Source organism: Brienomyrus brachyistius, chromosome 17 (genome assembly GCF_023856365.1).
Source record: "Brienomyrus brachyistius isolate T26 chromosome 17, BBRACH_0.4, whole genome shotgun sequence".
NCBI lineage: Eukaryota > Metazoa > Chordata > Actinopteri > Osteoglossiformes > Mormyridae > Brienomyrus > Brienomyrus brachyistius.
Window position 1 is genome coordinate 9,105,547 of NC_064549.1, and position 24,383 is coordinate 9,129,929.

Here is a 24,383-nt window from a genome sequence, read left to right on the forward strand (position 1 = left end):
TAATTGTACTGTCAGTTTTTGACAAAAGCATCTGGTAAACAAACAATTAAAAAAAAAAAAAAAAAACCGCCCACGCAAGAAATCTCATGGAAAATCTAAAATTAGCTACGTCAAAAGCGTTGGGTAGTTGGCAAACCCTATGGACTATTTACAAGGTAGTAAACTCTTACATACATGTAAATGCGTGTGCAGACTTGTCTCCAATTCAGAATCTCACTCCAGCCAGCTGACCAAAGTTGGTGACCCTGAAAATGTCATAATGATACCTTATTAATACTAGTTTAACCAACAATATGCAGTCGGAATACATCATGTATGATGTTTTAAAGTGGGAGTCTGTGCATCTTTAAAGATATAGTGCTAAACTTGCTATCAGGATTGTCAACTAACGTTAATGATGAAGCCAAGGGTTAAATCGTTGTCATGAATAGTCAGATCAAAATGCTCAATGTTTATTAAAAAGTGCTCTAAAAATTTTGCGATCTGGCTGCCATGGAAACAGGAGTTCTTTATGTCTGTCTCATAATACTCTCCGAAATGTACGATCGGCCTCACAAACGAGCGCAGTGTGACACGTGAAAGGGGCTCGGAGTGAGCGGGCTTTAAACGACGCCGCCTTCCTGACATCACAAGGCAGGGTGGGTGCGACCTAATAAACCTGGGCTCGCTATCCGGCGCTCCTCGCTCTGCAGTGAATCGGACCGATCGGAGGCGGGGGACGCGTCGCTCCTCGGCAAAGGCAGTGCGTCCTTGGGAAGTACGCTCCGGGAAGCGATCTGTTTCCTTTACATATCTGAAGCATCAACCCACCAGTCGTTCCCCTGACGCCGCGTCTCACTTGCTCGCTTAATTAAAAGGCGTCACCTGGTTCTGCTCAGTTCAACTCTCGCTGGATCCCGTTTAACGTACAAGAGGCTTGGAAATAAGAACTGGACGTTAAACATGTTTTCACTAGCAATTCTGCTGTGTGTTTTCAGTCGAGGTAAGGTGGAAAAGATGCCGATTACGGCTTTAACCGGTTTTAAAATTTGTTTTCGATGAGGTTTATTATAAATATTGTAAATACATGGTTCTATATGTCCGTATACACGTAAAGCAGAATAAGTGAATTGTTTTCCATAACTATTGATATAGCAAAATATTTAATCAGAATATATAATATGATTATAATATAATGTAAAAGATGTTACATTCACGGGAATATACATGCTTCACCACGCGAAGAATTGCTGCCTTTTTCGTTTGAAGGACGTTGCATTGTGGCCAAATTTCTGTCCAATCGATTGTCCTCTAGCACGGATGATTTATTGGTTGAAAACAACACAAGTAAAGGACGGTAGAAAGTAAGAAAGATGGTACCTTGGGGATTCGGACCTGAGGCTTATGTAACCGGGTCTGATGCGATGCGCTTTCAGCCGTGGGTGATGTACGACTGTTACATAAATGTCAAAAATAGTGTCGCTGTTTTTTTTTAGTCAAAAGGGCGACCAGTCCTTCCAAAAGCGTGTCCTTTTTTGATTAAATTGGAATACAAACGCATATAAGTTAAAAGCCAGGCACGAGCTAGTCAACTCTCACACCGGAGTCGCTTTTCATGGCAAGGTGATCAAAGTAGCACACCCACCGCAAATCTTAGGACAGATAATTCAATAAACGTGGAATGGACCGTTGTATCTGTATTTTAAAAACCTCAGATTATTCGATGATCCAACCTTTTCTAATAGTTATAATTGCCGGTGTTGCTGTAGAAGTTCAAACAGCCGTGCCACTGTTTTGTAGCCTACATTTTGTTTAATAAGGAGACACAATACTCTATTGAAGAGCAGATTATGTTTACATTTAGTCGGCGTCACAAATCTACGCCGACTAAAAGGATGATGATACATTGACAGACTTGGAAAATATCATGTTTATTTTATCATGCATGTAAGATCTATTTCTTTGATTGACAAAATATAAACATAACCAGACAAAGAAGAAACATCTTTTAGTAAATGTTTTATATTATAATTAAAATGCATCCTTAGAATGAAAAACAAACGACTATATTAGAAAAATCGAATTAAATTTATCTTTTTATCTTTATAAATAAAATTGCATTGCATTGCATCTTATCAAATGTACATCATATATAATTTGTGCAATGACATATTTGATATTACCGATTTACCCGCATGCCACACAGATATACTTTGTAAATATTGTATTTATTTTTTTAAGTTGTATACAAAATTATTTTTTATTGCTTATATATATATATATATATAGCTACAGTCAATCAAATAGGAAATTTAGGATACCACTGTGTTCTCATATTTCCAATAACGGTTTTTCTTTCACCGTTCCCCCCAGTGGCCTGCCTGCCTCTGCAGGACGCAAAGGTAAGTTACCCAGCGACGCTGGGGCGGCGACTGCTTGCTTTATACATGCGTGCTTTCCCCCTATTGTCTCGTTCCTTCGCCCAATCGCGTTCGTCCCTTTTAACTTTGCTTCTCGCAGGTGACCGACTGCATCATGCACATCCACTTGGCCACTCTAAATGCTGATGGGAACATTCTGCCTGCCGGCTGCAAACCACAGCCAGGTAAGGATGCTCATCCCAGTTAAATGCTCCGCTGTGCGCTTGCTGTTGCCGGAAATGGGGGTAATTCTGTCTCGTGTTCCGCTGGGCTGCGCTGCGGCAGACGCTCCGCTGACAGCTGCGAAGAGGCACCATGCGCTGCTGAGAGAACTGCAGGAGCTGGCGGATAGCGGTCAGTAGTATTTTTGGTGGCCGGTGCATCATGTTCGTCATCACTGCTGTGTTTACTGTGCGTGAACTTGTCTGTGCAGTGCTGGATCCTTATTGGCCGATTTTCAGTCTCTCAGTCACGTCATGCTCATCAAAGTTTTAGCTAGTTAAGCTATTCAGTGTTCATTTATATTCTATTCATGTTTCACTTTTCAGTTTTATTCCTTTCAATTCTGTGCAATTTAGTGCATCCGTTACCTTTTGTTTTAGTGTAATATACCTCTCTGGGGGTGGCATGGTGGTGCAGTGGTTAGCACTGTTGCTTCACAGCTCTGGGGCCCAGGTTCGAGTCTCTGCCTGGGTCACGTGTGTGGAGTTTGCATGTTCTCCCCATGTCGTCGTGGGGTTTCCTCCAGGGACTCCGGTCCCCCCCCCCCCCCCACAGTCCAAAAACATGCTGAGGCTAATTGGAGTTGCTAAATTGCCCGTAGGTGTGCATGTGTGAGTGAATGGTGTGTGAGTGTGCCCTGCGATGGGCTGGCCCCCCATCCTGGGTTGTTCCCTGCCTTGTGCCCATTGCTTCCGGGATAGGCTCCGGACCCCCCCGCGACCCAGTAGGATAAGTGGTTTGGAAAATGGATGGATGGATGGATAGCTCTCTCTACTGGAATCCTTTCCATGGTGTCTCCTGCTTTCTGCCCAGTACTTTCTGGGATGGGCTCCAGGGTTTCCATGTAGTTACTGAATAGGTGGTTATGGGTTGGACCGCACCTAAATGGTATACAAGTATGCATTCGCCAAGCGATACGTGCGGCAGTTTCCTCTCATAACAGACATGACAAGAAGTTGCCGTGCAATTTAACCTATGTACCGAGAATGAAGTACGAATTGACATATAAAGGTTAAAACGCATAATAATTTCTTTTCATAGTCGCGCAAATGCACGTCATAAGTACGCATCCCCAGGGTTGCAAACTCTCACGAATGCGACACGACACTCGCGCTTTCAGACTCGCGCTCATGCAAGGAATCTGACAGCAAATCTGCTTTATTCCATTATAAACCTAAACGTAGCTGCATCAAAAACGCACGTATGGCTTTTAAAGGTGAATGCGTACTTGCGTACCAGTTATGTCCATCCTTGTTATGGAAGATATTTTAGTTTGAGTTTTTTCACTGATTTTGTTAATTAAAATTCTTTTGCTACAATAATCACCGTTATTCTCACACCAGACTTCTGTTTGACTTAGCATGGTTAACATCACTGTGGCCACAATCTGCAGCTCACAACCCTTTTCTTAGTGTCGTGCCCATAGTATCTTCTCACAGTGTCCTACACATGTGCATTACAGTTGCACTGGTCTTATCCTGTCTCAAACAGCCAAGCTGCTAGGGCTGTGTTATCCTCCACATCACAGTGTACACATCACCGAAGAGGTTTGGCAGTGCATTCAGCAGTGTCTGTTCTCTGCGGCAATATCCTGCTTTTGTTTACGGATCAAATTGTCAGTCAGGTTGATGAGTCAGATGAGTTTTTAAAGGTAATTGCTTGGGTTTTTGTTGAGGCTGGGTTGACATTGTGCTGAGAAGCCTGCTGTGGGTGACAGACTCTTATGTTGTTATTGCCATTTTCAGAAAAGAAAAAAGAGAACCATGAGTATGATGGGAGAGAGGTAGGGGAGGAGAGAGATGGTGAAAGAGAAGAGAAAGAGGGTGACAAAACTGTGTACATTAAGGGTGAGGTGATGGAAAAAGAGAAAGAGACTCAGGGCACTGGTCTGGAGAAGGAAGAAGAGGGGAAAACAACGGAGAAGGAGAATGAAGGGATGGAGGAGTCAGGCATGAAGAAGATCAAGAGGGGAGGAGAGGAGATGAGTGAGGAAGAGGGGGATGACATGATAGAGGACGACAGAAAGAAAAGACATGAATATGAAAGGGAGGAAGGACTGAGAAAGTTGCTGGAAGAGGAAGAGGAGAGGAGAAAGCATGAGCAGAAATCTGGAGAAGAGGAAGAAGAAGAGAAGAGGGGTGAAGAGAAAAAGAGAAATGCGGAATTTGAGGAGTGGGAGGAGGGATTACACAGGAAGCGGGGGGGCAAAAGGAGGCCCACGGAGAGAGAGACAGAAGAGGAGCTGGAAGAACTGGAGAGGGAGATGAAGCACATCGACGGAAGGGAGTCGGAGAAGAGGAAGAAGGACGAGATGAGCGAGGAGGAGGGTGAAATTGGGGATGTGGAAATGAAGAGAGAGGACAAAGAAAGGAAGAGAGAGAATGGACTGGAGGAGAGGGACCCTCTGCAGAAGCGAGTGATGGAGAAAGCCAGTCATGAAGCCAGTGGGCAGTTTCGGAAGAAGGGGTACAGGGGGCACGGCACGGAGGAAGAGAAGAGAAACGAGGAAGAGGAGGAAGAGCAAGAACGCGAGGAAGATGAGAGAGAGGTGGGTGTCTCTTTTATTAACTTCTAATTGGAACAGTATGAACCAGTTGTTGTCCATAATACTTGAGCTAAGGCTTTGAGTTATGAAAATGGCTCCAGGAGCCGTATGTGTGTCGCTGTATTGAGTGCTGACCCTCTATGCCTGGCCGGTGCTGTGGGCGACAGAAGCTGATCAAGATCAAGGAAAAGCTGAAAGAAATGTCTGTGGAGGTGGAGCGCCTGCTTCACGACTGAGTGAATCGTCGCTGCAAAGTAAGGTGCTGCAGTGGATGTTCCTGTAGATAGTTTTCATTCCTCCTGACCTTTACTCAGGACCCTTAATTGCTGTTTGGTCTTTATACCTTTTGTTTCCTCTTTTGCCTACCCTGCTACCCTGGAAGACCGAAGCTGGTAGACTTACACTCCATAAATAAACTGCTGGACTCACACACACGCCCACACCAACAGTTCATATATTCCTGTAGATGTGGGGTCTCTCCATTCATTTCTATGGGCATAGCCCTAACCCCCACCCAGCCCTGACCTTAAACAAAAGTAACCAAACAAAATAGAAGACTTGGCATTCTTAGTTTTTTGATTGCATTCACAGATTTTTATGAAAATTGATGTTTACATTGTGGGCACCTGAAAAATGTCCCCACAAGCTAAAAAGTAACAGGTTTTACCTCACTGTGTGGACATTTGCTCGCCACAATGTAGGAAATACAAACCCACACGCACACAAGAATACACACTCACTTGTGCATTTTTAAAGGTCAAGGAAATGCAAATGGACTCCTTTGATATGAAAGTTGTATCCCTATATATCTTTCAGCAAGATATTTTGCACCACCAAACATGTTGTTGAAGTGTTGAAATATTGTGAATTATATGTGTGACAGAAAAAAAAGCTATAACTATGGCAAATTAATTTCACTACGGTGTTCACTATGATGTACCGTCAATGTGCACTAGTGTTCCTCCATTGCACACTCTCACATAAACACACACATGTCATCTTTTATAACCTGTCTCTGACAACGCCACCGTCATATCAGGTAACAAGTATAATGCATGTCGTTCTGGTGATTGTCCATGTCAACAAAGATTAGACGTCCAACCAGTTTTAATCCCATCCTTAAGGCAATTATTAGTTATAAACACTGGTGACACAAAAGCTTATTGCATCACCGTTTTTGATTAATAGTTTTATAAGCACATTTTAATCTGATTCATATGCTTAGATACAGAATGGAAATCAACCAAATGCTAAATCCGTTACGCCATGTTTGTACATAAATATCTATATATGAGCTTATTTTTTAAGTGTAATGGAAGTTAACATACAATATCCTTTCTCTTTGCAATATCTTTGTGACTGGTTATATATGTGACTGTTACTATAACGACTGTTACCATAAAGTGTACATCAGTGTTTCCCAGCCCGGCCCTTGGGAACCCCCAGAAGTCCGCATTTCTGCTCCTGGGAGGGAGCAAAAACATGGACTGTCTTGGGGTCCCTGAAGACCGGGTTGGGAAACACTGATGTACAGGAACAGAACGGGGTTAGTCTGCATGATGTCTTTGGCTGAAGTACTGTTATTGAGACTGTTATGAGAAAATGGGATGTATATGGGGAAGATGAGGTAGCATTCACACTACCAAAAAGTACAGCTCGCGTGGCAGTGTGCTTTGCTGGAATTATTTGTGTATTCCCTGGGAAGTACTCCATCCGATTCTCAGCTTTTGCACTTTTGATTTCACCTACCAGCAAGAATACAATAAGGCCTGACTGTACGCCTGGTTTCTACCGTTTCTGTACAAATCGCTGTAAACGAAGGTGGCTACATTTTTGTAACTCCAGATAATCAGCCCACTTGTAAGCTTTTATTAAGGCACAATGAATGTACAGAGTTCTGGCCAGTTATTGCAGAGTGAGATACTGGGCAAAGGTTCCCCTTTATGGAGATATATGAGATAGCAGATGAAGGATTTTATCGTTTTTAGTGAAAGCCTTCAGGGTTTTGCCAAGCAGGGTCATATATCGAGGTGTACTTAGCAAGTAAATATATATATTGAGCATAAATCCTTAGTGCATCAAATGCATTTATATTTTGATATATGATGCACATAACATTTATAAAGATGAATACTATCAAGCATGTTTTTATGTTAAACATATATACCTGATTGAAGACAACAAGATACTTTGCTATATTTTGGTTTCGGATGAAATGTGACATTATGTCCAGAGTTTAATATGTCAATGTCGGCTGGTCCGTAGAGGCAGCGGAGGCAGAACCGCCGCTGTTTTGAGATTAAATTATGAAACAAGTAACTCTGAGATTAATTTTATAGTCGTTTAAAACATTTTCTCTTCTTTGGAAAAGTCCACCATTGTAATATTGTATATTGGCCCTTAAAATCATCCTAAATCCCCCTCCCCAGGTTTGTGCTCTTCTTTCAAGAAAGGTTCCCTTTGAAAGTGAAACCACCTTCCATTGTCTGAACACTTGATAAATAATAATAATAATAATAATAATGTAAACCAATTTCATGGTTAAAGTTTCAGTCCATTTTAAGCAAACTGTGGGGTCTGACAGCTTGGGGCCGGGAGAGTTTGACATGCGAGGATGAAAGGAGATGTTCGCTTGAATATGAAATGCTGCTTTACTGCCTACTGTATCTTTAACGCTGTCTGAGTTACCAATAAATAAAAGCACAAAAGTCATGGTTTGAAAATGGCTTCTTGTTTTATAAATTATATATATATATATATATATATATAAGAAAGCATCCCTGGCAAAAGTCATAAGACTGATTTGATTATGGTTTGATGAGATCCATTCATAGACAGCAAGCCACCTCTTAGTCGGAATTCCCATTGAAGCACTTGGATCAAGACATAGAGAACCTAAGTCAGATCTGAGATTTGAAAGAAGTAGCCATTGTCATCCAGCTCCTGACAGCAATGCAGGCTGCATCACAATGCCAACATCTGGGGCCCAAGTGGTAGGTGATCAGGTTGCTAGTGGCGCTGCAGAAAACACTCCAGGCGTCAAAATGCTGAGTATGAGATCGGGGACAGGGAGCAGCCCCCTCACTTTGGGCTCCATCGTTTCTCCAGCACTGACTCAATATGACGGAGTAGAGATGAGAAGAACTGGGGGGCTCCTTCATAGCCTATGAGGAATACGCAGAATTAAAGCTATTTACTTAGCTACTGTTGTAAAGTATGTGCTAATTACTGCAGAAGCTGTAAATGCAGACTATTCAGGACCGGCCCTCTCATCCCATGGATCAATTTGGGTCGGAGCAAGTTCTGAAAGGGTTGCACGGCGGAGCTGGAAATGTAAGCAAGCACCTATGTTGGTCCACCGTCAGATTTCCTAGCCCAGTCGTAGAATTAACTTGTATAAACGGGTCTTGGGTTATAAACACAGATGATGAATTTAAAATTGGCACAACCAATCAGGTTTGTGCGATAGGCATTGATTGGTGTACATTGCAGAATGCACTGCATGATTGATGATAGCGTTAATTTAGACCTATACTTGATATGGGGTCGCGACTGAGCTGGCGTGGTACAAATTGGCTCGCAGGGCACAAAAAGGTTGAGAACCACTGCTTTGCGCTGTTTTACACGAGCATTTGATACATCAGGATTTTTATATGAAAAATCTAAAAAAAGCGAGTATGACACACTTAAAGCACCAGGTCCCAGGAGGATGCTTTGGATTCACAGGAACTTGCTCACTTTTATGACGCTTTTGCCCTCCCACCAAGAACTAAAGCCATATCCAAGCCGTATCATGAAAGGGATGGTTTTCCATTGTGAAATATGCAAGCTGTACCGACCTGTACCCACACTGACGTGGCCCTGCATGCCAGCAGGCCAAAAGTGTGATTAAACTGAGCTGGTTGTGTCACCACCCTCTGATTGGTCAAAATTCACACAAATACTGGGTGTTTTGCACATGTAATATCTGAAGGAAATAGGGGCAAATTCGATACCATATTCATTATTAATAGAATCACACATCGCGGTGTATTGATGCATTCCTGATAACTCGGAACATGGCAATTTCCAACATCCTACTTAAAAAGAATGTACTAGAGAATGGCTGGAGGGAATGGATTCGTAATGCAAATTTAGGGAAGTGAATGCTAATTCCACTAGCACTTGATGTCACCATAAAATGTGATTCTCACAAATGTGCTAGAAAATGAGCACATGGGAAATCATGATATACACCGTGTGAACGGTAAGTTTTATGTCACCATCGCTCTCCAAACCCAGGAACACTTTTACTAAACTGAGCTGTGACTAGTGTCTCTTCACAATACGGGTTGGAGGCCGTCTGGTTCTCTGGTGCCATTGGTTCACTATATCAGCACAGTTCTGAGTTTTAGTTCTTTACAGTAAAAGCATCTAAGAATTGGGAACTAAACCATAGATATGCAACATGAGGTAGATGAGTTCTGACAACCTGGGAAGATGTTGATGTCGATGACGGTGAGGGTGCGCGTTTGACTGTCGACGATGACATCCACGCCGAACAGCGCCATGCCCAACTCGGCTCGGAGCCGGCAGACTAAGGCCGCCATGATGCCACGGCTTGGGGGCGGCATTCGAGGGGTGTTCTCGTCTAGCTGGGAAAGGTTAAAGCGACAAATTGCACAACAGTGGCTCATGGCGAGAACCGTCGATGGCCTTCCATGGCTAAAATCAGCTCTGTCCTTTTCGTAATAAGAAATGTGTTCTACTGTATTCTCTGTATCACCAGTTGCACAGAATTCTGGAAAGTTCTTCAGTGGCTAACATCTCTTACTTAAGCAAGCAAGTCTACTATTGGAATTCTATACCACAATTAATGATGCTAATTGGATCAGTTTATGCAATTCCCTGAAAATGGACTGGAATATTTAAAAATGAGAGATCAGGCTTAAAGGTGCATTAGACTCACTGCGGTGAGATGGGAGCATGACTCAGGCTTGGACACCTCGTGACTGTTGAAGAAGATTGTCTTCCTATCTGCATCCACAAACAGACAGACACACACAGGGCATGGTAAGCTGTTTAGAAGTATATTTTCAATCTATGCTAGTCTGTACTTACTGCCTGCACTGTGTCCATCTGCACTGTCTGGATCAGCATTAAAATGTCTGCAGACTTATTTAATGAACAGAATAGACTTAGTTAGCTGGAAGACATTAACCTCATAACAAGACTTAGATTGAAACAGAGCTCATTTTCAGCAGCATAATAATCACTCTAAATGGGCCATTAGCACTGAAAGCAGAGTTTATTTAACACATGAATTGATTTATTCAGTAACATTTTACTTGAGGGGACACAAATACTTAGCAGTAACACAGTTACTACTACTGAAGTACAAATCATGAACAAATATAGTAGCTACTTGACATAAAAGATGCGTCACGATTCCTTAAAGATTAACAAACATGAGATCCGTATTGTGTTATCCATAATTGTTCCTTCAGTAGTTCACAAAGGTTTATAAAATTATCAGACAGAGTAACACATATAGTAATTATTTGAGATAAAAGATGGATCACGATTCATTAATGATGAATGAACATGAGATCAGTAGGTCACTTAGTTTGTGGTTATTTAATAAGTAAAAGCATAATTGTACATTATTTATGCCCCCTCACGTTAAATGTTACCGCTTATTCTACACTCATTATAAACCGAAGCCAATGGAATTTAGCAACGATATTAAGCTGCTGTCACTCAGAATGTTATCAGAGCAACGCCTCTGTTCTTCTGCTGTTATATAAATGCAGCATGTTGCTGCCACAACTGTCCTGAAGGCTGAAGAATCAGGCTCCACTGACCGCAAGGCCCAGGGGGAAAATCCTTGAGCGAGGGCCTCTCGACGATGAAGTGCTCCTCTCCCACGACAAAGACCTTGTGGAGCACAGCACCGTGATTAACGAAGCTCTGCAGCACACAAGGGGGACGAGCATCCTTCAGCCCGTCAGCGCTGAATATCAGAGACATCTGTCCAGGGAGAAGGAAGTGGAGAACCACTGATCAGTAAGGCTATGCGTAGAGGACTCCTGTAGCTCTGCAAGTAGCACGTTGTGCTAATAATGCGAAGGGTGTGGATTTGAATCCCACACATAAATTATAGCCGTTCCATCTGCTTTCTGTAGGTCGTTTTAGGTAAATGCATCAGATAGACGTAAATGCATCTAAGGCAGGGGTCTCCAACTGCTCTCCTGGTATTTACCTGAGAACAGGTGCGACTCCTCCGAAGCCAGCTAGGATAGAAAACCTACTGGACAGTGGGTTAGAGACCCTTGGTCTAAGGATAAGGGACACTGACCAGCAAATATGAAGGCACTAAAGAAGGCAAACTAACCAGATATAGTTATAATTTACGGAAACCATATGCGCTAACGGTGGCCAATGATGACAATAAAAAAAAAATCAATTTTCAATAAATGACTCAGTCATTTTTATTTAAATGTAAATGACTTCAAATGAAAAAGATTTTTTAATCGTTATTCTTATGTATAATATCCATATGCAACATTCTCGTCACTGTAATTCTAGTAAAATTATTACTTCTATCATGAATAATAGTCCCTTATCCTAATACTGCATGTCGATGAGAATGTGTGTTTTTACTTAACAGTATTATCTGCGGATTGTTTTCCCTCATGGTCAGCGAAACACGCTGATATTTAATAGAACCGACAGCCTAGGAGGAAGCAACGCTTAACGCCGAAGAGATCCGTGCCGGTTTGTGCTAATTAAGAGGCTCACGGGACGACAGGGATGCACTTACTTCATGGGAGCGGGAGCCGTGAGCCACTCTGGTTTTGCAGACTAGAAAAGAGAGGAGAGGAGTGAGTGGGAGGTAAATAGGATCTACTGTTAGTAAAGAGCATACAGTAGCACACACTAAGTGGGCAGCAAGAATGCGCTCAGCAATACAACAGCATCAACGCAAAAACAGACACATGACATTCAAGGGCTCTCTATGGAGCAGTCTATTAAGTTTAACCGTGACAAATGCATAACAATATATTTTTATGAAGAGAAAGTAGGGTGGGGGCATGATGTTTTAGCAGCAGTAAGTCAGCTGACAACTGTTTTCTTTAGATTGACAAGAACTGGATTTTAATTAAGTGATTCTTGAATAATTATTATGTAGTATAAATGCACAACAAATCAAGATCGTCGTCTACGACGGTGCAGAAACAATCGGTGATTTTTGATGCGTGATTGATTATTTGAGATCACGGTGAATGTTCAGAAAAAAATCCTTTTTGCGCAAAACTGGGTCTTGCACTGACTTAAAGGGTAGGTGAGCTGCTTCCTATCCACTGTCTCTCGGATCGCTGACTGGTCACAGGTGCTGATCTCAAGGTAAGGTGGGGTGCAGATGCATATTTCTGGAAGGGTGGAAGAAGGATGTTAGGGAGGAGGAAGCGAACGGGGCAAAAAAATGTGTGAAAATGAATCAGGACACACCTGCCATTGAGTTCTGTAGCGTGTTCATGATGCAGTAGGAGGCAAAGCGATCTAGTAATTTTGTCATGGCTGGTAATGGGTCCAGAATAATTGTTTGTGGGTTCAGCATCAGATACGCCTGGGATTCATTGACAAAGAAACGTTTAATCCTCAAGAAAATTAAAACTGATGCCTCGATACATCAAATTTCAGTATTATGCTGTTCAAATGTTTCAGTACTTTACTGAATGTTAAAGTTCAGCTGATTTTTATGAGTTTTTCAAGAGTCAGTAAAATATGACTACATTTCAAATCTTCAGACAAGAGGACCGGTGTGCAATTTAGTGAGATGAACACAAAGGATTCTGTAGGATTGGTCAAATGTTTTAAAACAAAAGCCAACGTTGAGGAAACGTTACTGATCAGTTTTTGTAGAATGTCTTATCTTCATGTTTTGAATTCATTATTACCTGAAAGTTGGCAAGGAGGCTCTGTGATTGGCTGTCATGTTCTGCTTCGACTATGACGTCTGACAGCTTGTGTACGATGACATCAAATGGTCCCTGGGAAGCCATTGGCTGGTTCAGATCAATCTGGAAACCAGTTAGCCAGAAACATTAGATTGTAAAACCTGTTTTTTCTTTCATTTTTACGTACCTGATATCGACAAAAGGACATTTGGTGACATTTCCCCTTCTTTTTTTAATGTCGATATTTTACCAGAGTAACATGGAATTTGCTCTTCATGTCTGACTTGGATTGCCACGGCTTTCTCTCTGTGTAACTAACGACAGGTGCCTTCAGGTGGAAATGACAACATTTCTGGAGTGTCAGTCACCTGCACTGGACAGAGACTCGCGATACTTAAGACTGATACAGAGTAAAGCAGAACGAGACAGCGACTGACAAAACGACGCTGTCAATGATTATACCGACTAACAGATTTCACACGTCGTTATGTCTGTGGCTAAAAAAATATATATTTAAGCATGTAGCTACTAACAATAAGTATGCTATAGCATACTATGATACTGGTAGCCTAAATTGCAACTATATTTAACAATAGCGCAAACAGTAAAAGCATGATTTGTCAAACCGCGCTACAACATCGATTTCATGTACTTTGCAATAAAAACTCACCTCGATTACTTCAATACGCCGGTGCCTGGTTAGAGGGAAAAAAAGCGGACAGAACGTTTCTTTTCACATTACTTAATCTACTGCTATCATGTATGGTAATGGTGGGCATTAACTTTCTACCCTTTCAATAAATAGTGATGCAAGCATTTTTAAAATACTTGGACTTTGTTGTTCACCTCAGTATTGAGTAATTGTATTAATGACTTACCTACAGAGGTCCGCGAAAGCTTCGAGGTTAATCTTCTTCCTTTTTTTAACGCTCAGGATAAAGCCAATCCTGCGGTTTGCCATTTGGAGCCGGTGATCCGGGCTGCTGGTCCTTAATAAGCGAGCGAGAGGGGGAAGGACGGAGGACGGGGCAGATATAGGGGGGTGGGGCAGGTACACCGCTGGACGATGAGCCTCGGTGCTCATATTTATAGCAGAAAATTAATGTTCATTTTCACGTCTCAACAAATTTCAATTCCTATAGGTCAATGCATTTTAAACTTTTGTGGCTTATTAAATACGCCCCACAGCGTCTTCCGGCCGGTGACTTACCGTCGCACGTTCGCGCATCATTGCAATGGTTCGCATATAAGAGAAAAAGAAAGTGAAAGAGTTTTGATCAGGGAAGTATAGAAATCCTCGCAACCTTGTTACTTGTGCAGTCGTTTCACACTCATCAAAATATCAAGTTTTGGAGTGGCTAGACTGAATATAATACCGAAATCTCTATCGATAGTTATATTGCTTGTATGGTTATTTGTATATAGAAATGTCCCGTGGCTCGAACGCTGGGTTTGATCGGCACATTACCATTTTCTCTCCAGAAGGCCGGCTCTATCAAGTCGGTAAGCACCACGCTATTTAATTGTAGCTTCGTCGAAAGCTTTTTGTGCGAAAATGTTAAAATATAAACGCAATCTTGGCCGAATTATGTATGTATAACTAATAATCCGACTTCATAATATGCATATTATTTATACTTTCTGTCCAGATAAATTATTATGGAAACGTAGGTTAGCTATTGATCAAGTAGAAGTTTACTTTGAAATTCTGAAGTTGTTTGTTGGATGTGTTTTTGTAGAATATGCCTTTAAAGCCATCGCCCAGAGTGGATTGACATCAATTGGGGTCAGGGGAACAGACTGCGCTGTGGTTGTCACACAGAAGAAAGTACCGGTAAATACATTTGGTTTGATTAACACGGCAGATCATGAGAATGATAGCGTTTCTGTAGTTTGGAAGATCTGTTTTATAACTGGAATAGGCCACCTTAAAAATCTAAATCTGACACTGTAAGCCCTTGTAGTCACTTTTGACTATATATTTTTTTCAAAGGAGTAGGTCGTTTTTGGGCAAAAAATGTTACAGGATGGACTGCTGGGACAAAATAGTGATTTAATTTCACAATGACTTAACGTGTCCAAGTTTGTTAACTGGCAATAATATGCCGAACAAAATGCACATGAAACCATATCAGTGCTTTAGAAAGAGCCCCAAGGTTCACAAAGGCATGGGGGGGCCATAGAACGTGGGGTATTTTACACATCAGCAATGATCTGTTTCTGGGGGTGAGAATTTTCCTGATAGATTAGATTAGATTAGATTAGATTAGATTAGATAGATAGATAGATAGATAGATAGATAGATAGATAGATAGATAGATAGATAGATGATAGATAGATAGATAGATAGATAGATAGATAGATAGATGATAGATAGATAGATGATAGATAGATAGATAGATAGATAGATAGATAGATAGATAGATAGATAGATAGATAGATAGATAGATACTGTATTGATCCCACAGGAAATTTAGGGTTACATACATGCCTCAGACAGAATTTGCTGCAGTTATGTTTCAGAAAATCATGTTCTCATCTCATCACTTCTGATTTAATCTTGCATTTATCTCAGACATGCAGATAGCATACTGCACCACAAGAAAAATGTTGATTATCTCCAATCTGACTATAATTACGATGAGGTGGATGGAAGGGTAGACATGTTGTCGACTTGGTTGCAAGGTACGGTCAATGAAAGTTGCTCCTAGCAAGAGATTTAACCTTGCTTTAACTGCAAGCAAATACCCCACAATGCTTAAATGCATACAGGAATGCATGTTACCACAGATAAACATGCAGAGTATGTAATGATGCAGTCCAGGAAGGGAGAAAGTGATCCTGAAATTTAGCCAATGAGGCAAAACAGATCGGCGTCTAACTCAAAACCCAAAGCTTTTGGTATGGAAATGTGTGTCAGTGCTTTCAGTACACGGAGGTCTGTGAGGCCACGGCTTGAGAAGCTTCCATCCAGAAAGCTTAAACATGATATATGCCTGCTTTCTGTCTCACATGCAGATGTCAATGGCTTCTTCTGTTGCACATAAAACGTCCTACTGTACGTGCGCCTCATTTATTTAACCAAGCACAGCAGTGTAGAGGACATTGTGATTATACTCTATCTACTGATTCTCTGGACTGAAGCAATTAAGTGCTGTTTTGTTAGTGCCCAGATGCAAGTATAGAGTCATGCAGTCACAAATCTGCGAATCACGCGTGCTTCTCAAGTCACATGGCAATGCAGAGTTAGAAGCATCTCTGCTTAGTCCTTTGATAGAGGCCTCTGCAGGTCATGGCTGACTGTAGTTGATTAAATGACTACAGACAACTTTTGTTTTTTTTTTCTTGTGTTTTGACATGTAGGATAAGCTGCTGGATGCTTCCACGGTATCCAACATGTACCGACTGACCCCTCGGATCGGATGTGTGATGACTGGTCACAGTGGTGAGTATCGCCGGTAACACTTTCATTTTGCGGAGACTGTACACCGCATCACACTGTAAAAAGGGGCTAATAGACCAGTGTAGCCACCACCATTAAAGATTCAACTACAGTCGCCAACGCTCAGATACAATCTTCGGGTGTCACAGGTAGAAACACCGACATTACCAGGCCGAGTGTGACGTGCTTCTCTCCCCCCCAGCGGACAGCCGGTCCCAGGTGCACCGAGCGAGGATAGAGGCCGCGGAGTGGAAGTACAAGTTTGGTTATGACATCACGGCTGACATGCTATGCCGACGCATGGCTGACATCTCTCAGGTGTACACGCAGAATGCCGAGATGAGGCCTCTGGGCTGCTGTGAGTGGCAGGCCTGCCCCAAACGTGTCCCATCCCTCATTCCCCCTTCATTCTGATCTCCAACATCTCGTCTCCTTCTGCTGCCGCTTTACTCACCTCAGCTGTTGTCTCTTAGCTTCTGTCCTTTACGCAACTGGAACATAGAGGACAGTGTTCGGTTAAGTTACTCACGAAAGTAATCCATTACGGGGAGAGGTGGAAAGTTCAGGTCCAGAGAGTACAAATCCAGGCCAAGGTTTCGTTTCAACCAGCCTGAAGAGTACTATGTGACTGTGACTCTTTATACTCAACTGGTTGGCTGGAACAAAACCTCGGTCTGGATTTGTACTCTCTGGACCTGAACTTTCCACCTCTCCCCGTAATGGATTACTTTCGTGAGTCGCTTCTCCAACACCGAAGAAGCATGAAGTTGTTAAAACCATACCAACTACCTGGCTGGCCCCTCCCCTTTACCAGGTATGATCCTGATCGCCATGGACCCGCAGCAGGGCCCGATGCTCTACAAATGCGATCCAGCCGGCTACTTTTGTGGGTTCCGAGCTACCGGTGTGGGCGCCAAGCAACATGAGGCAAATAGCTATTTGGAAAAGAAGATGAAAAAGAAACCGGACTTATCCTACGAACGGAGTGTGGAGGTAACACAGGTTATCACCGACTACTGTCTCTCAAAAAGATCTGCTTGTGAATAAGCTATTTGTTGCTAAATTCTACACAAACAATAAATAGATGCTACCTTGTATCACCTTTATGATTTTCTCCCAATATTATATCACTGCTGTGTTGATGGTGGTAAAAATGACGTCAATTGTCCTGAATGTATAAAATGTGAATAGTAGTCATGCTATACTATCTTTCCATGGCTCTCTATATCTTGCATGTACATTGGCTACACTGTTGGGTCTATCCGTCTTTAGCTGGCCATCAGCTGCTTGTCCTCCATCTTGTCTCTGGATTTCAAAGCCAGCGAACTGGAGGTTGGTCTGGTAACCAAGGAGAACCCCAAGTTCAGGTACTAATGACAAGTCACTCAATTAGTTCCAAATTCCCACTATTTACTGGATCTGATTGCCCTTACCTTAATTAGTTGCTTGGGTAAGGAAGTGATTTAGATTTCTTTTTTTACTGTTTTATCATTATTTTGACTATTAAAATCTACTGATCTCTGAAACAAACCCAAGGCTTGAACTAAAGCACCAAAGCGTATATTAACAAATGTTAAACAATATCTGTAGTTTTAGTTACGTTTATGTTTGCACAACCAAAGTTTTTATGCAATCCTATAATAAATTGTAATTTCAAATCTGAAACATCCGCAGTAACCGTACTTTTTAACGTTAACTTAAAATGATCTCAATGCGATATTACAGCATCAGTAATCTGGATTTCAGATATAGAACTGAAATCAGATCATTTTAACGTTTGATTATTTTGACTTTTTCCTTCGACAGAACACTGACGGAAGCCGAGATTGAAACACATTTGGTGGCCATCGCTGAGCGGGAATAACCGAACCCGAATACAAACAGAGGACCATAATTCTGACTAGAGGACCGTAGCTAATTGTTTCAGTGAACCCATTTCACGCCACGTCTTACAGAATAAAGCACCAACAGAATTTTTTGTCTTGAATCATTTTTAGAAATTTGAAAGCGCTAAGTAATTTTAGCATTCGCTCTACCCTTCCCCACACACCAATAATTATTGTGGGTAGCCATTCACCCCCTCCATCTCCAACCTACACCAGGCGAAACAATTACCCACCCGTCCACTTGAATCCATCCAGAGTCTGGCCAGGGCTGCTGCATGGCTATAGCAGGCAAAGGGCCTTTACAGCCTAACCAGACACCAATCCTTTGTGAATTTCCACCACAGACATCTAATCCAGCACTGAGGTCCCCAGTGTAAGACACACCTCGCTTTGATTAAGCCGTCGCTGACATAATTTAACTTGTACTAAATAATAAAATATCACTTTAAATCCTCAAGATCAAATATTGTAGTAATAAAATAATAATAGTCATAAATCGGTAAAGGCCTCAGCTTCATGTTGCTTCCTTCAGATGTGAATGCAGTCGACATCTTACATGCAATCCTCATATAGCTTCTGATACAGCGGATGACGACAACTCGGGTTGCTAATAAAAATCATTCAAGCATCATCTGTTGTACCACTTCCATTGAAAATGCAAATTCACCACATCCTGGGTTGTTCCCCAACTTGTGCCTGTGGCCCCCGGGATAGGGTCTGGACACCCCCCTCCCCCGTAACCCTGAACAGGACAAGTGGTTACAGGAAATGGACAGATGGAAGTAAACTCACTATTCATGCCATTAGCTATTTGACAAGGTACAAATAGACAATTACACCGGTAATACAGACACTGCTCAGTAATTTTTCCCAGGAAGTTTGCTAAGCTTCAGCCAGTGCCAGGAGTATGGAAGAGAAATTGTTACTGTAGAAGTATCTCAGTGAGAGAATATATTTTTTAAATGAAAATGTATGAAAAAGAAACTGCAAACTCCAGAGGCGTGCAGGACTCCCTGCCTGGGCCTGCATGGAAGCACTAATGACTGAATGCCATAACTAATCATTATATTTACATCAGTAAATAACAAGCACAGTCAGACTGCAATGTACTCAGACAGCCAGCAGGTGCTGCAGTGGCTAAACACCCATGAGATAAGAGGTAGATTAATGACATTTGAGAAACTTTAAGGTTTATTTAACGTTTTGCATAAAAAAATGTTCTGAGGGCAAGTCAAAAAATGATTGGTTCAGAGTGGGTCCAAGCAACTAAAGGAGGCGGGACCAGCCAATCAGATGTGTTGGTCCCGCCTCCTCATTGGTCCGACTCTGACTCTGAACACCAGTTAAACAAATGGACACAAGTTATATTTAATTCATTATAGAACAGGGTAAACTCAAAAGAACACAGACTTTCACATGAAATTTTCAATCGTAAAAAAAGACAATTACTGCAACTGGTGAAGAAAAGACAGACAGAGCTGATCCATTTAAATGATTTATTAATTTTTGATCACGAAAAGCATCAATGTACAGGGAAAAGATTAAGCAGAGAATGACAGAAGCGATTCATTTTCCGGGTCAATGTCCATCCTGCCAGTCATTACTAACTCGGGCAGTTGTAATCTAAAGATTAAAAAGCACACAGGCAGACGCAAAATTTAAACTATGTCTTTCCCTTAATTCAATCAAATGATGCTGTGTAACCCTGTGATGTGAATGAGGTGTAAGTATTTGATTTGATTTTGTTCCTCCCTGCCAGGTCAAATCAACAATCAGCATTTCCCAGTCCTGGTGTTTGCGTATTGCGACCCATTGGGTGTAGTGGCTTGAGTTTCATCCAAGATCCAATTTAGTGAGAGGTATTTTTATTTACACAAAACACCAAATGTTTACACATCCCATATTAATAGCCAAATTCCTCAATGTTTAACTGGGTTAGAGAGAAGAAACTTTCTATCCACTTTGATTACGATTAAAAACAGAGGTGGATAGTTCCGGTCCAGAGAGCACAAATCCAGACCAGGGTTTGTTTCAACCAACCAGTTGAGTTGTGACTGTGACTCTTTATACTCAACTGGTTGGTTGAAACAAATCCTGGTCTTGATTTGCACTTTCTGGACCTGAACTATCCACCTCTGATTAAAAATAACATTGGCCTTCAAACAAACCACTGCAAATTAATATCGGGCTTAAACATACCATTAAAACAAAACATTTAACGATTTTAACAACAACTGACAAGGAAACACAGATTTCTACAATCTTATGCTGTTTTTTACAGGTGACATACACAAAAACATCCAGACAAAGACAGAAAGAATCTGTGAACTAAGTCTATTCAGGTCAGCTTGAACAAAAAGCCACAACGGGCCCCATGTAGCCAGGGTGAGGAAGCCCTGGTGTAGAGTCACGAACCTTCACAGTTTTCAGCCTTCTCTTTATTTACACCGTCTCAACCGATCAAGGTGTTAGGTTCCATTAAAAAAAAATTTAAATCCTGACTAAAACACCAAACAAGTTGCTTGCTTTATTTTAATGCCAACAGGTAAAACATGGAACTCAGAAAGATGAGTTCTGTGTTAAAAAAAAAAAAAAAAAAAAAAAAAGTGAGAGCAAGCCTGACAAGAAGTTTAAAGCCTTGCGGAAGGATTCACCCTTTCAGAGGGCAACAGCGAGAACCCCAGCATTTTCAGACAAAGAAAGCGAAGCTAAGAAGTTCAGTATCAATCAGAATGTGGTGCGGTGCTCAGTAAAGCGATGACAGCCGGGTTAAAGGTACCGAACACTAGTGTTGCTCCTGCCGCCTGGCAGCCCACAGAAAATCACCGCTCTGAAGATTCGGGAAAGTGCCATGAAGCCAGAAAGCGCTGAAAGTACTCAGACACAACATCGCAGACAGGTGCACAGGTGCGCACGCACGCGCACGTGCACGCACACGCACACGCACACGCACACGCACACACACACACACACACACACACACACACGGCAGAGACCACCAAGCACAACTGTTTATAATGTTTGGGGGGGGGGGTTGATACTGCAATGGAGGGGTCTAACCACCAGCTCTTAACACGAACACACACACACGCACGCACGCACACACACACGCACACACACACAAACATGCACACATGTACGCGCACACAGTAGCTCAGCCCTGACATATAAGACTGCACTGAACAGCACAAGGGTTTTAGCGAGATGCATGGCTCTGAAGTGTTATGCATGGTTACAGCACCCGGTGTCCGTTGATGATCAAGTCATCAAACTCATCCTGCAAACGAAGAGAAGGGGGATAATCACAACGGCACTTCAACAGCCCCGACACAGAGCCACCAAGGAATCTGACGTTAAGACTCGATTCAACCTTTGTCTCGTGTCTGCCCCCTGGTGGAGACCCACACGTACTCTCACCTCTTCACTTTCCCGGTCCTCCTCGTCCTCATCCTCCCCGCCGTGCATCTCCGTGCCTCCTCCGTCGCGCAGCAATGCCTGCACCTCCGCGTTAGGCCTGTGGAGGGCGCAGTAGAGTGGCGAGTGTCCCGCGTATGACGGCTGGTCCACGGCTGCGCCTGCTCGCAACAGCAGCCTCACCAAGGTGGGGCTCTGTAACTCTACGGCCCAGTGCAGTGGGGAGCGTCCTGAGCTCAGGTCCTAGGTCAGCATTGGATGAATGGAGATGGAAAGAGTAAGTCCAAGACCATGGAAGCACAACCAGGGTCCATACAACAACTCTTAGAACAAATAAATCTAATGAATATAATAAATGAATGTGTTGAAAAATAATGCAACTGACCCTCTGGTTGACATCAGCTCCTCCTTCCAGCAGCATGTGAACAATCTCCTCGTTGCCCTTCTGCACTGCCAGATGCAGGGCACTCACCCCTAAATGCCGGAGAGACTAGAGAAGTAAGAAACCAGGAAAGGAGGAGTACAGCTTGAAAGACTGGTGGTGCTGTGAGCGACCAGCACACACCGGAGTAGTTGATGATGCGCAGGTGGTCCGGCCGGATGCCGCTGCAGGTGAGCTCCCGCACGCAGGCCATGCGGCTCTCGCGCACAGCCAGGTGCAGCGGCGTGTTGCCCCCGCGCTCCTGGATCTCAGCGCTCGCGCCGCCCCACAGCAGAGCCTTCACGCAGTCGGGCTGGTCGACGATCACGGCCAGGTGGAGCGCCGTCTGGCGGTGGGAGAGGTCACAGTCCGAAGTAAGCGGTAAGCAGGAAGGAGATGTATAAAAACAAATGTAAAACGGCATGCAAACAGAGATATTAAATGCAAAACAATTGGAAGAGGTAGGTTTACTTACTTTTTTTGTGTAAGTAAACGAGTTCCCTGCTCAGAGAATTGCAGGATGACAGCTATTCCGTACGCAAACGACCGCTGCTCTGATAGCCGCGATTTAATTTATTAAGTGAAACCCAAACAGGTAGCTGAGATTTTTTTTTTGTGTATTAGGCAAACTCGAGTCTAAAAATCACACACGCAACCCACCTGGCCCAGGTCGTTCTGGATGTCCAAATAGGGGGTCCAGTTCTGGTCCAGGGTTATCACTCCCACCAAATAGTGCACAAAGGTCAAGTGTTCGTGAATTAAAGCCAGGTGGAGTGCACTACAAGAGAGACGATATTTAAGACGATAGTCGCAATCGATTTTTTTTCCCTTGCAAAGTCAAATAATTTCATTAGACATCTAGCTCGAACCGACGGTTTTTGCACCACAACTGCAATCGAACCAGGTTGCACTGATCATTTTTACTTACGTGTCTCCGTCCTCTGACACAAAGTTCAGGGTGTTGAACACCTCTTCGGGGGGGTATGCCCCCACCTGTCCCCCGATAACCTCCCCAGATCTGTCCCCGGAGACGCTGTCGGGCTCGCTTAGCTGTATGGTCCCGATGCCTTGGGAAATGCAGCCCAGCATCTCGTCCGTTATCGAGTGCCCGAGGGCCGAGTCAAGTCTTTCCCCGTTCCCCAGGGAGATACAGCTATCGGTGGGCTCATGTTCGGAGTCTATCTTCCTGGAACAAACATCATACGGGGTAGATTTCAAAGTCGGAGGATGTTCGCTTTCGGTGCAGAATGGGGTCTCCAGGCTCAACGCTCCAGTTAAACACTCCAAGCCGCTGTCGCACCAGTCCTCCGCACCGACTCCATCGGAACCGACTTGTTTACCGAACCCATAGCTGTTAAGGGGCCGCGCAGGCTGGTTCCCATTATCCGACTGGGTTTGTGAGCGAACGGCTTGCGATTGTATCCCCTCCATCTGGATGCAAAAATGAGCTTTAAATGATCAACAATAATTTCGGCTATCCAGAATCTGCTAGCACCGAGCTAGCGATGTTTATGTCCTTTTAAGGGCGCAGAGCCCCCCTAATTTTGCAGAGCAAAATGAGAATATCTAGCCGATAATCCCTCTCACGGCTAGAGCATAGTACACCTAAATTTAAGTTTCATGTTCGGTATGTCGTATATTTTCTCCATTGAAGAAAAAATGGCTTCTATTTTCAGTTTTACTGACCAAAGGTGTTTTTAACAGTCCTGGGAAATTCCCGAGCACCCCGCAAGCTAAAAACACACGATCCCTTCCACTCCGGAAGTTTATTAAGTCTAGTCGTAAGGCACTCTGGGTTATGGAGTTTCTTTGTAGGGGTCTACGGTACCCAGGCATTTACCGTAGTAAGAAATATTAGAATTTCTAATTATTTAGAAATACGTAAGCTATTATTCAAACACACGTTTAATGTTCGTATAAATTCAATTTTAATTTCGCCTTAAGAAAAATAAATCTTACAATTACTAAGTAAATGGCGATTTTGCCTCCTATAAGTGTAACTATAAATTATTTGAAAAAAATTTCAGAACAAAAGGCCCTAAACACGACTTAAAAAAATAAATAAAATAATAGTTTCTATGTTTAAAACGTATGAATAAATCATAGCTGTGTGT

At 42.7% G+C, this 24,383-nt stretch overlaps 4 protein-coding genes across 9 annotated transcripts; 2 read left to right on the top strand and 2 right to left on the bottom strand.

The window, feature by feature from the left end:
* Window positions 1-557: 557 nt before the first annotated feature.
* LOC125711781 (cilia- and flagella-associated protein 251-like) lies at window positions 558-7,878 on the top strand. Of its 2 annotated transcripts, XM_048981076.1 has the most exons (7): window positions 558-982; window positions 2,353-2,381; window positions 2,500-2,584; window positions 2,685-2,753; window positions 4,367-5,169; window positions 5,334-5,420; window positions 5,549-7,878. In XM_048981076.1, exons 1-6 carry the CDS (start codon window positions 943-945, stop codon window positions 5,400-5,402), a joined length of 1,095 nt encoding a protein of 364 aa, XP_048837033.1. In that variant the 5' UTR covers window positions 558-942; the 3' UTR covers window positions 5,403-5,420; window positions 5,549-7,878. The 2 variants fall into 2 exon arrangements, with proteins under 2 accessions (XP_048837033.1, XP_048837032.1); XM_048981075.1 differs by having other exon boundaries at window positions 560-982; window positions 5,334-7,878.
* Window positions 7,879-7,920: 42 nt separating this feature from the next.
* On the bottom strand, window positions 7,921-14,352 carry LOC125711783 (inositol-tetrakisphosphate 1-kinase-like). 5 transcript variants are annotated; one of them, XM_048981077.1, is made up of 11 exons: window positions 14,317-14,352; window positions 13,985-14,095; window positions 13,777-13,801; window positions 13,107-13,229; window positions 12,658-12,775; window positions 12,480-12,578; window positions 11,969-12,009; window positions 11,010-11,175; window positions 10,115-10,182; window positions 9,638-9,800; window positions 7,921-8,330 (listed from the first exon to the last, which is right to left on the bottom strand). In XM_048981077.1, the coding sequence occupies exons 2-11, from the start codon at window positions 14,065-14,067 to the stop codon at window positions 8,248-8,250; spliced, it is 969 nt and encodes a 322-aa protein (XP_048837034.1). In that variant the 5' UTR covers window positions 14,068-14,095; window positions 14,317-14,352; the 3' UTR covers window positions 7,921-8,247. The 5 variants fall into 5 exon arrangements, with proteins under 5 accessions (XP_048837034.1, XP_048837035.1, XP_048837037.1 ...); XM_048981078.1 differs by having other exon boundaries at window positions 13,985-14,086; window positions 14,317-14,344; XM_048981080.1 differs by lacking the exons at window positions 13,985-14,095; window positions 14,317-14,352 and adding an exon at window positions 13,357-13,474 and having other exon boundaries at window positions 13,777-13,793.
* Window positions 14,353-14,375: 23 nt separating this feature from the next.
* On the top strand, window positions 14,376-18,521 carry LOC125711786 (proteasome subunit alpha type-6-like). The gene is made up of 7 exons (XM_048981085.1): window positions 14,376-14,609; window positions 14,846-14,940; window positions 16,470-16,551; window positions 16,751-16,906; window positions 17,363-17,541; window positions 17,821-17,915; window positions 18,355-18,521. Exons 1-7 carry the CDS (start codon window positions 14,534-14,536, stop codon window positions 18,410-18,412), a joined length of 741 nt encoding a protein of 246 aa, XP_048837042.1. The 5' UTR covers window positions 14,376-14,533; the 3' UTR covers window positions 18,413-18,521.
* Window positions 18,522-19,916: 1,395 nt separating this feature from the next.
* Window positions 19,917-24,020, bottom strand: nfkbib (nuclear factor of kappa light polypeptide gene enhancer in B-cells inhibitor, beta). Its single transcript, XM_048981070.1, has 6 exons — window positions 23,198-24,020; window positions 22,930-23,047; window positions 22,414-22,615; window positions 22,234-22,322; window positions 21,852-22,091; window positions 19,917-21,711 (listed from the first exon to the last, which is right to left on the bottom strand). The coding sequence occupies exons 1-6, from the start codon at window positions 23,698-23,700 to the stop codon at window positions 21,667-21,669; spliced, it is 1,197 nt and encodes a 398-aa protein (XP_048837027.1). The 5' UTR covers window positions 23,701-24,020; the 3' UTR covers window positions 19,917-21,666.
* Window positions 24,021-24,383: the final 363 nt, after the last annotated feature.

Bases quoted from the DNA above. Each gene is read 5' to 3' on its own strand.
- LOC125711786 (XM_048981085.1), top strand. From the start codon at position 14,534: ATGTCCCGTGGCTCGAACGCTGGGTTTGATCGGCACATTACCATTTTC. The intron at 14,941-16,469 runs GTAAATACATTT...TTTGACATGTAG, and splicing joins TCACACAGAAGAAAGTACCG to GATAAGCTGCTGGATGCTTC. The intron at 16,907-17,362 runs GTGAGTGGCAGG...CCCCTTTACCAG, and splicing joins GATGAGGCCTCTGGGCTGCT to GTATGATCCTGATCGCCATG.
- LOC125711783 (XM_048981077.1), bottom strand. From the start codon at position 14,067: ATGGCAAACCGCAGGATTGGCTTTATCCTGAGCGTTAAAAAAAGGAAG. The intron at 12,579-12,657 runs GTGTGTCCTGAT...CCACCCTTCCAG, and splicing joins GCTACAGAACTCAATGGCAG to AAATATGCATCTGCACCCCA. The intron at 10,183-11,009 runs GTCAGTGGAGCC...TTGTGGATGCAG, and splicing joins TTTTCCCCCTGGGCCTTGCG to ATAGGAAGACAATCTTCTTC.
- nfkbib (XM_048981070.1), bottom strand. From the start codon at position 23,700: ATGGAGGGGATACAATCGCAAGCCGTTCGCTCACAAACCCAGTCGGAT. The intron at 23,048-23,197 runs GTAAGTAAAAAT...TCTCTCTTGTAG, and splicing joins GTGTCAGAGGACGGAGACAC to TGCACTCCACCTGGCTTTAA. The intron at 22,616-22,929 runs GTGGGTTGCGTG...TCCCACCGCCAG, and splicing joins TCCAGAACGACCTGGGCCAG to ACGGCGCTCCACCTGGCCGT.
- LOC125711781 (XM_048981076.1), top strand. From the start codon at position 943: ATGTTTTCACTAGCAATTCTGCTGTGTGTTTTCAGTCGAG. The intron at 2,754-4,366 runs GTCAGTAGTATT...TGCCATTTTCAG, and splicing joins GCAGGAGCTGGCGGATAGCG to AAAAGAAAAAAGAGAACCAT. The intron at 5,170-5,333 runs GTGGGTGTCTCT...TGTGGGCGACAG, and splicing joins GCGAGGAAGATGAGAGAGAG to AAGCTGATCAAGATCAAGGA.